Source organism: Saccopteryx leptura, chromosome 2, assembly GCF_036850995.1.
Source record: "Saccopteryx leptura isolate mSacLep1 chromosome 2, mSacLep1_pri_phased_curated, whole genome shotgun sequence".
Taxonomy (NCBI): Eukaryota; Metazoa; Chordata; class Mammalia; order Chiroptera; family Emballonuridae; genus Saccopteryx; species Saccopteryx leptura.
The window spans coordinates 242419351-242434787 of NC_089504.1; the positions used below are offsets into that span (position 1 = coordinate 242419351).

At 52.8% G+C, this 15437-nt stretch overlaps 1 protein-coding gene across 3 annotated transcripts in view; it reads left to right on the plus strand.

The window, feature by feature from the left end:
* RBM19 (RNA binding motif protein 19) overlaps positions 1-15437 on the plus strand; it is a 129116-nt gene that overhangs the window by 28530 nt on the left and 85149 nt on the right. For 2 of the 3 annotated variants that reach the window (XM_066370832.1, XM_066370833.1), the window contains exons 17-21: positions 2009-2184; positions 2693-2753; positions 4245-4324; positions 6775-6830; positions 9651-9767. In XM_066370832.1, coding sequence (XP_066226929.1) covers positions 2009-2184; positions 2693-2753; positions 4245-4324; positions 6775-6830; positions 9651-9767 — 490 coding nt within the window. Of the gene's footprint in view, positions 1-2008; positions 2185-2692; positions 2754-4244; positions 4325-6774; positions 6831-9650; positions 9768-11230; positions 11541-15437 lie in introns of those variants that run through there. The other variant, XM_066370834.1, reaches the window with a different exon arrangement.

The following is a 15437-nucleotide window of genomic DNA, read 5'->3' on the forward strand; positions in this document are numbered from 1 at the left end:
GAGGCTGATGGTGAGGACAATGGAGAGGCTTTGGCGCTTGGCAAGAGAGTGGGGGACAGGCCTGAGCTCCATGCAGTCCCCATGGGTCTCTCAGAAGTTTGAACCATTTGAGGGCAGGTGTGTGCATGAGATTGGGGTTGTCTCCATCTGTCCGTCCACCCTGGGCCGGCTCACAGAGCTGCCAGCCAGGGCATGCTGGGTTTACTCGGGGGGGGGGGGGGGGCATCTGCTCAGAACCTCAGAGGGGTTTGATGGCTGAGATGGGGTTTGATTTCCTGGGGAATGTGGGCAGAGCTTTGGAAGCTTGGATGTGGAGGGAGGATGTGTCCCCCTCCCCAATCATGTGACTTGGGGGAAAACTGGGAGAGGTTGATTGAAACTGAACACATTTCCAGGCAGCAGGTCCTCTCAAGAGGACGGGACGCTGTTCTCATCCTGGTGAGGCTCCCGTGAACCTCGGGTGAAGTTCACTCTCAGCCCCAGGGCTGACCGGCTCGTGGCAGCCGCACCCCTGACCTGCTGACTCCCACCCCACCTGCACTTTGCCCTCTTCCTGCAGTGCTGTCCCTTCAGAGTAGGGGCGTAGGAGTGTTTGGGGACAAGTGACAGATGAAACCACAGCCTCTGTCACCCCCATTCTCTTAGGTCTAATTTCACCCATGTTACCAATGCAAAGTCTATATCATAGGACAGAAGGACTCAAACTCCAAAATACTGTTCATAAATGAAATAAACCCGACCTACAGAGTTCACAAGTAGACCGTTAGAGTACCTACAGTCGTTAAAACTAGTTCAAAGTACATTCGTATCTGGACAGGGGAGAGTATACACATGGGAAAATGAGTTCCTAAGGAAGAGTTAGAATATTTGTTTGAACAATTTAAAATAGGAATGAGGGTACTCAACTACAGAACCAACCGAACATTTATTATTTTTCTTCTGTGAAAGAAAAGCTGTCGTACTTCTTTCTGGGTCAGCTGAGGAGCCTGTAAGCCGGCTCAGGACCATCTTGGGAACTCTTTTCTGTCCTCATGCGCACAGATGTGAGGACCATTAGTTACATTGCGTATTATTTCATATTTTATGTTTTCTCCTAATTTTTTTTTTAAATTATGAGTATCGTTCTCCATTTAGCAACTTGAACTGCCCCTATGAACTTGTCTGTGTTGTTTAACATTCTTCGGAAGCACCATGTTTAGTGTATACCTATTATCCCAGCCTCCGGTGGCGTTGTAACTTTTCTAGTCTGTTCATGAACATTTGGTGCTTTTTTCCCCAGGTTTGCACTGTTTTGCATAACTCTGAATTTGACATGTCACGTAACGATAAAAACACTCTGAAGCTCTGCACGTTGGGAATTTTAATTGAGTGATAACGCCCTTTAGTCTCCAGGACTATTTAGGTTGATTTGAGAGCGAGAAACATCGGTTTCTTGTTCCAGCTATTTATGCACTCATTGGTTGATTCTTACATGTGTCCTGACCGGGGATCGAACCTGCAACCTTGGCTTTGAATCAGGATGACACTCAGACCAACTGAGCCACCTGGCCAGGGCCTCAAGGGCTGTTTAGAATGTTCTACATTTTGCTCCTATTCTGTAATTTTTGGAAAGTTTTAAAGTTGCATTTTAGGTTGAAAGTTCACTAAGCATTTTTTTTGTTTGGGTTTTGTTTTTTGTTTTTTTGAGAAAAAATAAATTTGCTGAGGTTTGGGGTTCAATAAAACAGTTCACACAGCAGTTTATTTGGAAGTTCAAATGAGTGTGGGTTATCCAATTTAAGGTTCTTTATTGTCTGTGCTTCCTATCCCTTACCCGTTAAAAGAGCAGAGGGAGGTGGTCTCTCCCCGCTTTCAGGGGTTGCTGAAACCCCGCTCAGGCTAGGGGTGAGTGTCCTTTCCCAGCGCTGCCCACGCAAGCAGAAACCCTGATCGAGCAGGTTCTGCGACTTCAGCAGATATCATTTAATGGATTTGGGGTGTTTTGGGTTTTTTTTTGGTGGGAACCCAGTGCCTGACAGCGAGACCCCAGAAGGTGAAAAGCCAACAGAGGAAGGAGCAAATGACTCTTCATCAAAGATGGAGGAGGAGGAGGAGGAGGAAGAGGAGGATGAAGAGAGCCTTCCCGGGTGTACTCTGTTCATTAAAAACCTTAACTTCGACACGACTGAGGAGACGCTGAAGGGGGTGAGCAATGGTTCCGGGGGCGTGGGATGGGAACCTCGGTCAGCTCGTCCCCACACTCAGGGGCGCGGGGTGGGAACCCCGTCCAGCTTGTCCCTGCGCACTCGGGGGCGTGGGGCAGGAACCCCAGTTGGCTCATCCCCACACTCTCGGGGGAGCGAGGCGGGAGCCCCGTCAGCTAGTCCCCGCGCTCACAGCCTGCAGTCATGCCTGGCGTTAATATGCAGCTGAACAGCTCACGCCCCTCTGTTTGACTTCTGCCAGGCTGTCCAGTGGACGTCTCACCCAGAGCAGCAGCCAGACCAGCCTGGAGGCTGGGAAGGGCAGCCTCATACAGGCAAGGGACATGTTGGATGTCTCGGGAGGGGCATGTCACGTGAAAGCTGCAGCCGGTGTTAGCATGACATATTTAGCAACATCCATAATAGGCACACACAGCCCCCGTCCTTAAAATCACACCTGCAGGATTAGCAGGGAACCGCTGATGACACGTGTTACTCTTCTCCTCCAGGTGTTTTCCAAGGTGGGCATGGTGAAGAGCTGCACTATTTCCAAGAAGAAGAACAAAGCAGGTACTCCATATGAGACCTCAGCCGGCACGCAGTGGTTCTGAAGGAAACTGGGTAGCTTTGCGTAGGGGGCGTGGGCAGCTCTCATTTGTTTTGAAGGTTGCCCGCCCTCCTTTGCCCTGAAATACTGTCGTTAGCCAAACTTGTTCAGCTTTTGTAGAGTGGTCCCTGCTCCTGTGTCCCTGGAGGCTCCTGGTTTCCAGAGGAAGCAGCCATGCACACCAGGTTCTTCAGAATCTAGACCTTTTGTCACCTCAGACTGCCAGAGGTGGCCTTGGAGTAGTGCGTTAGGGGGCTGGTGGGGGTGACAGTGTTCAGTCGAGGAAGCCTCTCCCTCTGCCAAGCACCTCTGTGCTCTGGAAGTTTCCCCGGGGAATAGCAGGAAATGGCCAATCTAGTGCTCTCCCTCTTCCCTTCCTAGAGAAATAACCCAGACATAGAACACCTAGAATATTCCACTGAGTCATTAGCCATGCACCGCACTGGTCCGTGGGTGCCCGGGCCGTGCTGCAGCCAGCTCATGTCTCCATTCAGCCTTGGGGGTTGTGTGCCTCTCACACCATCTTAATGCGCTTCTTAAATATCAGGCGTACACAGACACCTCTGACCCATCCATCATCTGCAACCTTGACTCTCCCAAGGACCGCTTTCCAACATCTGCCGAAGAACATATATTTAAAGTCACCACAGGGTGGCGCTGCCTGTGAGCCAACGCTCTGGCTGAGCCTCAGGCCCACTGCCCACAGAGCCCCGCTCGGCTCTGTGAATGGAATGCTGGGTGAGGCATGCATCACATTTTGTGCCGAAAGGGCAAGATGGAATTAGAGATCTTACTTGTGTGTGCGTCTGTCCCGTAAAAACTTCCCTGTCCCTAATTACAAATCTGAAGTCGGGAAGCCGAAGTTTCCGATAAATTTTTGAGATATTCCATCCTGTCTGAACTCTTGCTACTCACTACCTTGATCTGGGGAACCAGATAGGTTCAAATAATGCCATTTCCCTCCCTCTCCCAACTTCATGTCTGAGACCCAGAAACCAAATGCAGTCGGGTGGTCAGAAGTACTTGCAAAGAGCATGTTTGACTTTCATGCATATATTCATCTTGTGCATTATGTGTGAGAGGGAGCGGGGAACTGCCTAGGCAGGGGCTTTGCCGCTTGTCACTGCGATGGTCATCCCTGTTAGTTCCCTCTCCCTCCCAAAGGCGGAATGCTATTATGAAGTTAATTATCATGTCAATCATCTGTTAATTAATAGTCCACCTGGCCTCAGGTGATGGCTATATAACCTCCTTGTCTGACTTTTGCGAGATAACTAGTAATAAATGGCGAGTCAGGGGCTGAAATATTTGGGGGAATGAAGAAGGGTACGAAGAAATGAGGCTATGAAGCCGAGGGCCGGGGGCACCTCGGAGCCCTTGCACTTGGCCTTGTGCTCATTCCTTGCTTCCCTCCCCACCCGCCTCACTGTGTGATTCCTACCTCTCCCTTCCAGGAGAGCTGCTGTCCATGGGATTTGGGTTCGTGGAATACAGGAAGCCGGAGCAGGCCCAGAAAGCGCTCAAGCAGCTCCAGGTAAAGGGGTGTGCTTCTCAGACGAGGTCCACAGAGTCACCAGGCAGGCAGTGGGGCGGGGGTCCTGTCAACCCTCTGGTATCCAGCAGGAATGTGGCAAAGTCCACACTTTCTCCAGGTGTCTAGGGCACTGTGTCCCCAGAAAAATGAAGAAACTTTTTATCAAGGGCCTGGTGTATGCCAGGCACTGAGCTAGACCTGGAGGAGGCTGGCTGAGTGGACCTCCAGGTAAATACACAAGGTCACAAGAAGTGCTCAAGTGGAAACAAAGCAGACGCCGTGCTGCGGGAGGCACTACTTTAGGCTGTGTGTGGTCAGGGGAGGCTTCTCTGAGGAGGGGACAATTGAGCTGGCACCTGATTAACAAGATGACGTCTGCTATGCAAAGATCTGGGGGGAAAGCCATGTAGGAAGTAGGGAGAGCATGTGCAAAGGGCCTGAGGCAGGGACTCGAAGGCAGAAGTGAGCTTACTGTGTTGAGCGGAAAAGGGCCGATGCAGTCAGGGACAGGGTACAGGTGGGAGCTGTGGGGGGGCTGGCTCTTGGAGGCCTTTTAAAGATGAGAATTCAGCATAATGGGAATGAGATCAGAAGGCTTGCAGCCCATTGGGTAAGTATCTGATTTCTGCCTCAGTACAGGTTCTCTAGCCGCTGTGTGGAGAGTGGATCATAGGAGGTCAGGTGGGAGGCCACTGAGTCGGCCAGGTAGGAGAGGACAATGTGGAGGCAGTGTCTTTAGGGGAAGGGGCCGAACTTGGAGGTGTTCAGGCATAGACTTAAGCTCCTATGCAGACGAAGAAAGAAGCAGTGCCCTCCTGCTGGGGTGCAGGGACAAACCAGGGTCCTCAGTAGCAGGAGGGGAGCTGGGGCTATGGAGAGCAGAATGGCCTGGGATCTGCACCCCGAAGGGAGCCAGGTCTTGGCTTGAAACAGTGCCCTCAGCACCCCTCCCTGAAGCCCCACATCCCCAGGCCCATTGGTGGCAGGGGACAAGGATCAGTGCCTTCTCATGCACTTCTGCTTTCTGCAGACCCCCTTGCTCCACGCTGTCACTGGCCTGTGCTTGTTCTGCAGGAGGGGTGACACAGAGGACAGGCTGGGCGCTCCTGATGGTGCCCCAAGAACAGACTGCTGAACCCAGAGTCCATGGAAGGGTTTCAGCAGGTCCAGGGACCCTTGTCAATCATATTCAGACCGAGTGCCCTGTGTCCGCGTGCGTACAAAGGGGCACACAGGCCTGCTCGCTGTGAGGCCAGACAGTGTGAAGCTAGAATAGCATTGGATAGGGCCAAATTTACCAGCCAGGCGAGGCCATGCTGGACACGGCGGAAAGGGCGCCCGTGCGGGGTCACTGCCCTGGGGAGCGTCGCTGATCTGTAGAAACCTTCCAGGTGACTGACTGTCCCAGGAGAGCTTCCTGGTCAAGCGAAAGGCTTTGGGGGGTCATAGACTGTAACTGGGCACTTGGCCAATATAAGAATTTTAGTAGAATTTTGACCTTCCCCTTGACTCAAGGCAACTCCACCAAGGGCTGATTGGGTTTGGGAAGGACGATGGGGACGTGATGGCCCCTGGGGGCCTCTGCCTTTAGTTTGAGAAGCCCTCTCTCTCCACCACGGCTCCAAACTCAGATTCCCGTGGGGGCCAGGCGGGCCGTGTAAACAGAGGGGCAGGCATTCCCCAGAGCAAGACCTGGGCGCTCCTGCCCTGTCCAGAGGTACAGCCACCTCTCGGCCTCGGCCAGGGCCTGCCAGTGGAAGGTGTGCCCCAGCGACACATCTTACCTGGTGTTTTGTTTGTGGCTGTTTTTTGAGAGGCGCTGGAAATCCAACTTTGCTGTGAGGTGTCCTCACTTGGCTGGAGTTCAGTTCTGCACATTCAGTGGTCCGGCTCCTTCCTTCGCTCCACATGGCCAGATAACTGTTTTTACCAAGCTGCGTGTGCTGTAGTTTATGGGCGATTTAAGGGATTTTCGAGGGTAATTTTGGCTAATATGCCATTTTGGCCTTAAGGGACCAACTTTAGAGCGTAGCTGAGATGCAACTCCACTGTGACTGAGGATTTTTTTTAAAGTGCATACAAACTAAACTGGACTCTCCACAAGCCAGACCGGAGGGGCTCTCTTGGTCTAAAAGCACATAAACAGTGGAAAATTCCGTGCCCCTCAATGGCATAAAGGTCAAGGCCCACTCACGGCTCGAGAGGACATCGGAGGGCTGGGTCTCTGTGACCACCAGCTGCTGCCTGGGCTCAGCATGAGCCCTTTCTGGGAAAAGCCACTCTCTTCCCTGGATTCCAGCTCGCCCCTCCTGGGAACAGTCAGTCCCCCGTCTGTCCGCAGTGTCCTGTCCCCTCGCTCAGCTGAAGCTAGCTAGCTCTGGTGACGGGCAGGGGGATGGGCGAGTCGTTCTAACAGAGCAGAACGGCAAACCATATTGTCTACCTCTCAGGGTCAAGTCGTGGACGGCCACAAGCTGGAAGTGCGGATCTCGGAACGGGCCACCAGGTGAGTCTTCTGTGCCTCCTCCTCCCTGCTGAGTCGGGCCTTTCTGCGCTGGCACTGGTGCCCTGAGGGCGTCTCACGGCCCTGTCCTGTCCTCTCAGCCGACCTTCTCTCCCTAATTAACATGGTGTCACACTTGCCAACTCCGACACCATTTCCCTACTGGACAGGGCCACTTGAGTAAATGTTGACTGCACGTTCGTTATTATAAAAGGGACGCAGGCAGGAGAAACAAACCTGTCCCGCTCGTTTGGCTGGATGCATAAACCCGGGAAGACCCGGAGAAGCTATAAAACCTAGACGTGCCGTGTTATGGGGATTCCTTTCATGGGGCTGGACCACGGTGCCCAGAGACGGTTTCCAGGTCACTTGAAAGAGATTCAGTAGGTGTTAAAGATGGTGACTGAGGACAGACCAATCTGCCCAATGCCCAGGTCCCTGAAGGAGTGTTACTTTTAGTTTTAGTTTTGCCCCGACCTCTCCACCTGTTTATACCTCTAAATGAGCTAATGTACGGGAGGTGCTTCAGCGGCACCCAATACAGATCACGTGCCCAGTGTAAGCTGTTGTCATTATCACCTGCCTGCCTCAGGTGACGAAGTGACCACCTCAAATGGTCCTTTGGCCAGTTTAAGATATTTATTTGGTACTTCTCAGCCACTTGGTCATTTGTGTGGTCCTTGAGCAAATTAGCTGCCAGTGAGCTGACCTCTCTCTTCCTTCCCTCTTTGTTTTTATTGCTACTTGAGAATCCAGCCTAGGCCACTTGGCGTGGTTCACCCAGCCCGGTCTGTGCCACGCTGAGCATCCTGAGGGAGAAGGCAACCCAGTACAGGACCCCTCAGAAACCTCGGAGGGTTCCCGAGCTATGACATAGGAGTGGAAGTCTGGGCTTTGGGTTCTAATCCAGGAGCCATGTGAACTTGGGTGGGTCACTGTGCCTGGAAGTTACCGTGCGTTGGCCAAGCATGGTGTGGACTGCATCTAACACGTGCCAGGCACATGAGCACTCAGTGTTGGCGACCTGCCAGCACTCACGTGGTCATTCTTTTATTCAACACAAAGTATGAAAAGCCAGCTGTGCACCCAGACGCTCTCCGCAGGTGTTGGGGGTGGCGTGTCCACGTGGGGTTTACATTCTAGGGCAGGGTGTTTGATAAAAACCTTCTGCAGTGATGGAAATATTCTGTAATGCTGGGCAGTGCCGTCTGGTATGGCAGCCACTCACTACACGTGGCATTTGAGCACTTGGAATGTGGCAGGTGTAACTGTATTGGTTGCCTTTTGCTGCATAACAAAGTATCCCCAAACTTAATGGCTGAAAGCAGCACACATTTATCACCTCCCAGTGTCTGTGGTCAGGAGTTCAGGAGCAGCTCGGCCCGGTGGTTCTGTCTCGAGGTCCCTCGTGAGGCTGCACTCAGGTTGTTGGCTGGGGCTGCGGACTCATCTGAAGGCTCAGATAGGGTTGGTGGGCCCACTTACGAGATGGCGCCCTCCTGTGGCTGTCAGCAGGAGAACCGGAGGCCTCGTTCCTCCCCGTGTCTGCCCTTCCCTAGGGTTGCATGTGTCCTTCAAGCACGGCGGCCCGTTCCCCGCTGGGCGGGCGAGCAGTTGGAGAGGGAACGGGGCAGAAACAGCTCTGTCGTCCATGCCGTAGTCTCAGAAGTCACACCCATCATTGTGCCATCTTCTGCCGGTCACACAGACCTGTCCCAGTGCAGCGAGTCCTGCACGCCTCAGTAGGGTATGAAGGCTCAGAGGCCAGGGTCACTGGGGACCATCTTGGAGGCTGGCTCCCCTGGCAACTGAGAAACTGAACTGTGAATCTGTTTTCATTTTTATTTAGATTGAACTCCCCACGAGTGGCTAGTGGCCTCTGTATTGGCTGGCACAGCCCTGGAGACAGACGGGGACTAGAAACCTGATCAGTGTCATAGGCTGTGAGATAGTGTCAAGTGCCAGGAAGAAAAATAATGCCGGGGTTACCGTTTCAGGGAAGATGGTGAGGGAGGGCCTCTGAGGAGGTGGCGGGGTGCAGACTTAGAGGAAGAGAGTCATAACAAGAGTCATTATAACAACAGCCGCCACACATCGAATGTTTATCACGTGGTGGGCATTGTACAGTGTTTGGCATGTCCTCTCATTAAATCCCCAAACAGGAAGGTTGACACTCTTATTAGGCCCATTCTATAGTTGGGGAAACTGAGGCCTAAGAGGGCACACAACTTGCCCCCGTTGCACAGATCTCGGGTGGCTGAGTTGGCATTTGCTCCCAGATTGTTAACTTGCAGCCGTGCCCTGACCCTACCCTGCTGCAGTGGAGTGGGGGCAGTAAAGAAGGGACTGTGTGGTGGGTGGCCTTGGGCATCAGGCCTAGAGTTTCTTCACTCATCCCTGGTCCGTCCCCATGGTTACAAACTGGATGTTGCTCCTCGGGGGAGTGACGAAAACTCGAACAAGACCTTTGGACCAGCCAGGGTCTTTTTTTGTCTGGCAAGAGACAGAGGAGACTGACTGGCTTTGGAGAGAATCCGAGCTCTCCCTCACCAGGGTTCCTTCCTTAAGTCCCCAGTAGTTCCTGAATCTCTGATGAAGGGCAGGAGACACCCAAGGGTTGGATGTGTCAACCACAGAAGAGTGTGGTCCATATTCCCTGAGGAGACTGCCTCCGCCCCTGTGACCTCAGCCTCATCCACACTCACTGCCTGGCTCCCTCAACTCAACGCAGGACGAGCACTGGTTCTGGGGGAGGGGATCCAGGCAGTGTAGGGCAGCAGCTGCTGATACCCAGGTGACCCGACCCCTCTCCCTACCCCCCAGGCCAGCACTGACATCCGCTCGGAAGAAACAAGTCCCCAGGAAGCAGACCACCTCCAAGATCCTGGTACGGAATATCCCCTTCCAGGCTGACAGCCGGGAGATCCGCGAGCTCTTCAGGTGAGAAGCGCCGGTTCGGTCCATGGACAGCATGTGTGTGGGGAGCCGGCTGGAGCCTTGGGGAGGGTGGCCTTCGAGTCCGTGGTGGCCTCGCTGAAGGCCAGCACAGTGGTCTTTCAAAGGTCATCTGTGGCTGCCTTTGATTTATCTCCGAGTCTCAGCCACTGCTCTCCAGAGCACGGGGCAGAGAGAAGTAACAATAGCGGCCTCCCCTTCAGAGGCAAGACTAGAAAGGGCAGTCTTCTCCACCCATCAGCCCCAGCCCTGATCTGTCTGAAGTTTCTACCTCTCACGTCACTCCTTTGGGTGAAGCCGGTGGCTCTGCACCATGGCAGCGCACTCGAATCACCTGGCGGTTATAAATGTACCTTTGCTCAGGCCCAGCCCCCAGAGTTGGATTCCTTTTGTCAGGATGGGCCCCAGACATAGGGACTTTACTGTCCAGCCAAGTGTTGGAGACCACTGATCTGCATGGCTGTCTATGGAGAGAGAGCCCTTTTGAAATGGGTGAATCACCTACATAAGTTATGCAGTCCAGCGATCTCAGGGGCCAGGAAGGTCAGGTGACCTGCAGGGCAGGCTGGGCAGGGACTGACGCAGTGATGTCACACAGAAATGCAGGTTTGATTAGACCAGTTCTTCCTGCGTTTTGAAGAAAAACTAGCAGCCTGAATTCTTTGGGGGCACAGGTGAACAACTCATTCACTTGCTAAAATCAAACACCATGCAGGACAAAATCTGTCCTGTGGCCTGGATAAGCCCAGGGGCCACCAGTTTGCAACCCTTATGCTGGTACCTTACACTGTCCAGTTTTTCAGATTAGGTGGTTGTCACCCAGCACCGAGCCCCAGATGTGACGTCTTTATGAGAGGGCAGAGGAGGGAGATGTTTAAAACCAAGGCACTCCCCAGGCACGTGCTGGGTGGCACAGAGAGAGGCCGTCTCACCCTCAGAGTGGAACGGCGACGACATTAGCCCTGACACATCAGCTCTGCCAGGCTTGGCTGGGATCTGAGAGAGTGCTGGACCCCTCTCTGGGGGAACGTGAAGGATTCTGCACACTGGGCCTCATTTGTGCCCCTTGTGTGGTCTAGTTCCGGCACAAAGAGCTAAGTCCGTGTTAGAATTTCCAGTTAGCATTGTGCAAGGTCAACTGTGGATGCAAAAGGTAAGTTCTCGATTTTAGACACTAGAGAGAAGTATCTTTGTGTGAAATCTACCCCTGTGCTCTCACTTGGTGGTCTACAGAATGGGGAGCCAGAGAGTTTGCTGCAAAACCTCCCGTCCTGCCCTCCATTTTAAATCCCACGCTGGGGTGCAGTTCCTTACTTAGCGGACATGGTTGGCCGGGGTTGCGGCAAAGGCACCGGCCCCACTGGGTTCTGAGTAGCAGGGTCTTCGCTACTCAGATGATCCTGGGTCCCCTGCACGGGGTCACAGTCTGGGGGCATGTTGTCTTGCAGCCCGGAGGTCAGTCAAGAGGTGTACGTGAGCAAGGTCATCCTCACCATAGGTCCAGTCCACAGCCTCCGCTGTTTAAAGAAAGTCCAATTTAAGAACTGCCAGATCAAAACAGGACTGCCACGACCAGCACGTGTTGATGGGAAAATAGTATCCCGTGGAAATGACAGTTTCACTTGCCTCCACAGTCTATTTAGGGTGACACTTATCCAGGGAACAAAAGAACGTGACCGGAAGAAAAACACACTTTGTTTGGATCTCGCGTTTTGTATTTATTTTGAGAAGATGGGGAATTAGTGTCCACTGAACATAATTACATGCAGTCTCTCCTTTCTCTGCCATTGTTCTGCTGGGAGTTTTCGTCAACCCCTGGGAGGGCTTCCGGGAGGCTCACCTTGCTTTGCTGTTGTGCGCTTGGGCTGGGAGGCTGGGGCAGTTCCACGGGGCGACCAGCAGGGGTCGCTGTGAGCCTTCCCAGGGAGACAAGCTTGTCCAGGAAACCGCAGACCCGATTTCAGACAAAGCCAGTGGCCAGCAAAGGTCAGAACCGGGGAGGGGGCGGGGGTTCAGGGTTTGGGAGAACCAGTCTGCTTCACTTTGCCAGGCAGGTTTTGCGGACTTGTCCTTCCAAGTGTAATGAAAAGCATGGCTCCATCTTAGGGCGCGCTCTCTGTTCTGGGCTCTGTGCCGCGCGCCTTCCTGTGCCATCAGCATCTCCTTTAGCCACAGAGCAGCCCTGCAGGGAGGGGTGGAGGGATGCCGTGATCCCTTCTGCACCCCGAAGGAAATGCAACCTGGGGACGTGCGGCATCCTGCCGGACACTGCAGCTGAGCCAGGATTGGAATGTCCGTGTCGCCCCAGATCCCTGACTTGGAACTGCTGCTCTCTCCCGGGTCTGGAGGCCGTCATTTCCCACATCATCCTGGTGGAGCCTGCGAGTGTGCGTCGTACCAGGCACTGCCGGGCACAGGGCGCGTGGCCATTTCAGAAGAGACACGGGCTCCTCTCTCAGGAGTCCACGGTCTTTGGAGGACCAGGAAAGACAGTGACAGTCAGCAACACACCCATACGTGCAGGGCTGTGGGAGAGCAGATCGGGTCCCCAGGACCGCCCCCTGGGGGGCCGGCACGTGAGCTGGGCCGGCGTGTGCATGGCGGCCACCAGCACCTTTCTGCGGGGTCACGTCTGGAATAATTCAAGGCTCACCCTTTAGAAAAGTCAGAGAGTAGACACAGCAGTGGGTTAGGTGACAGTGGCTCTCTCTCTTTGCCACCCCCGTTCTGGGCCTCAGTTTCCCCTGGCCTAGAATACTAATGATAATGTATGCTGTGATTTACGGTGATCTAGCAATAAATGATAATGTCTGTTACTATCATTATGCATGGTTTTCAAGTCTGACTCTGTGCCCAGCTCTGTGGGCTCAAGTGCCTTTCATTACTAGGTGTCCGTTTATCAGAACAGGCCTGAAGGGTATTTGTCGTTATCTGCACTTCCCGGGGAGCAAGCCCGCTCCGCAGCCCAAGTCCCACGGGGTCAGCAGAGGGCTTGAGCTGGCACCCAGCGCCCTCCCCATGTGGCGGCTTCAAGGGCTGTTGGGAGGATTAAATGAGATTATGCGTGTGAGGCACTTAATGCCATGCCCGGACCGAGCAGGTAGTTAATATTTCATTTGTGTGGTTGGGACACAGCACAGGGCCAGGGGCACCACCAGGCTGTGAGCCAAGGCAGGTCTGGCTCGCCGCAGAGCCTCTGTCTTTAGCGGTGGTGGCAGCGGCAGTGAGTGCAAGTTCTCCACGGCGTTACTGTGTTTGTTCCTCCTCCCCCAGCCCTCCCACCCTGTCCTCCACTCCAGAGAGCAGGTGGCGCAAGCCAAGGTTTCTGGAAGACAGTCATCTCCCAGGAAGGAGGTTCTGCCTTCAGGGCTGGCCTTGTGAGCATGTGACCTGTGGAGTTGCAACGGGCCCCGCACTTAGTTATTTAATATTCTGCTGTGCCGTCATCCTAGAATTCTTAATTTTTGAACAAGAGCCTGAAACTTTCACATTCTACCAGGCTCTGCAGATTAGCAAGACAGTCCTGCCAGCAAAGCAGCAGAAACAGCAGGTCTAAAGTCAGAGTGCAGCCTGGTACTCGGCCTGCCTCAGTTTCCTCATCTGTAGGATGGGATTGGAAACCATGCCTGCTTCTCCCCCTCCCAGACGGTGAAAGGCTGAGAGAGAGGAGGGACATACGGACTGATAGGAGGGAAGCTATCTCACAGAGGCTTGTCTGTCATCAGCACTGTCCTCCCTGATCACCTCCGTGGGTCATGGCCGAGGAGCGGGTTTCAGAAAGACCTGCCCTCTGAGGGTGATGTAAGAACATGCAGACAGTTCTCAAGTCCAGGTGAGGTGGGGTCATGTTGAAAGGTCACTTCTGCATGGGTTCAGAACAGTTCCCCTTTTTCCTAGGCTATGTCATTTCCCAGCTCTGAGCCTCAGTTTTCCTCATCTGTGAAATGGGGATAATAAGAACCTGCCAAACAGAAGGGTGCTAACGATGACTCAGGTGAAGGAGTCTGCCCGGGGTCACACAGCCCTGCAAGCAGCATGGCCAGGTGTCTCTCAGTCCAGAGTCTCCCCCTAGAACTGTCCCCAAGGTCAGGGATGCCTGGTGGGAGCTGCCAGGCAGGTCCAGCTGCTGCAGGCTACAGATGGAGAGAGAGTTTCATCTGAGTGTCTTTTTTGGTTGTTGTTTCTTTCTCAGAGATGTGAACCGCCTGCTAAGGGTGTGAATGGGCCAGCTCACCTCCGGTGTCTGGAGGCCTTAATTATAAGGCTTGTATCTCCTGTCTCCGGTGCGCCTGTTGTGGTGTGCTTTGTGGACAGCCGTCTTTCTGTCCTTGGCCTCTCCTCCTCATTTCCTCTCACTGTTACCGTGACCGTGACCGTGACCGTGGAGGGAGGGCTGAGGACAGCTCGCCTGCTGAGTTCCTCTCCTACGCTTGCACCTTGTCCCCCTCGCCCAGGTGTGGGGGTCACTGCCCAAGTAACTCCTGGTTGTCAGCAGTGCTTTTCCAAAAGCCGTGAGCCTCCAGCCCTGTCATCTGTCCTGGACAGGTGGGCTCCTTCCTGCTCACCAGGCTTCCTAGGGAAGAAGCTCTCCAAAAAACAAAGAAACAGAACAGCCTGGGGCAGCTCCCCAGAGTCAGCCCAGAGTGCTGGAGCAAGGGGGTCCTTGTGAAACCTCAGCCTAGTTCTGTAAGGGAGGAGGCAGGGAGGGTGAGGCTGTCCCCAGGTGCCCTGCCCCCACCTCTGCAGAGAGACCCTAGGTCAGGCATGGCCAACATGCGCCCTGAGTTTATGCGGCCCGTGATTAAATTTTTAATATTCTCTGCTACTTTAAAATCTCAGCTACTCAGAAGCGGAAGCGTCTTTAATTATTGGAAATCGAGATATTTGAGAAGATAGTGATACGTGGAAAAGAATTCCACGTGTGACTAACTAGGGTTAACTTCCAAGAATTGGTCAAATAGATTTGCAATACTTCTTTATTTTTTAAAAAAATTCCATTATAAAGATTTACAACTTTTGTACTAGATATGAACTGTTTGACGTTTAGCGGCGATGTGAAACCCACATTCTGTTAGGCAAAGTTTGCCAGTGCGCACCCACGGGCAAACACTTCGTTATTTTCTGGTCAAGTGTGCTGAATCAAGTGGCATTGTAGCATAGATAATAGCTGCAGTTGATAACTGAAAACGTGTCCAGGCTGTTTGTAAAACAAAATAATTGTTTTATTTGCGATATAACCCCTTCAACCTCATTCTATTAATTAAATATTGTTTTGATTGATTGCAATACAGTTTGGATTGCAGTTTATACGGTATATAATTATATTTTTATTAAAATATATTTTTGTTAAAATAATATTGTATATTAAAACGTTTTTTCACTCACATTTATTCATAAACAAATTACATAATAAAATTTTGTTTACTTAAACAAATCGTTTTTGTATTTAACATTTTTAATTTTTTGTTTGTTTGTTTGGGTTTTTTTTTTTGTATTTTTCTGAAGTTGGAAACGGGGAGGCAGACAGACAGACTCCCACATGTGCCCTACCGGGATCCACCGGCATGCCCACCAAGGGGCGATGCTCTGCCCATCTGGGGCGTTGCTCTGTTGCTCCCAGAGCCATTCCAGCGCCTGAGGCAGAGGCCATGGAGC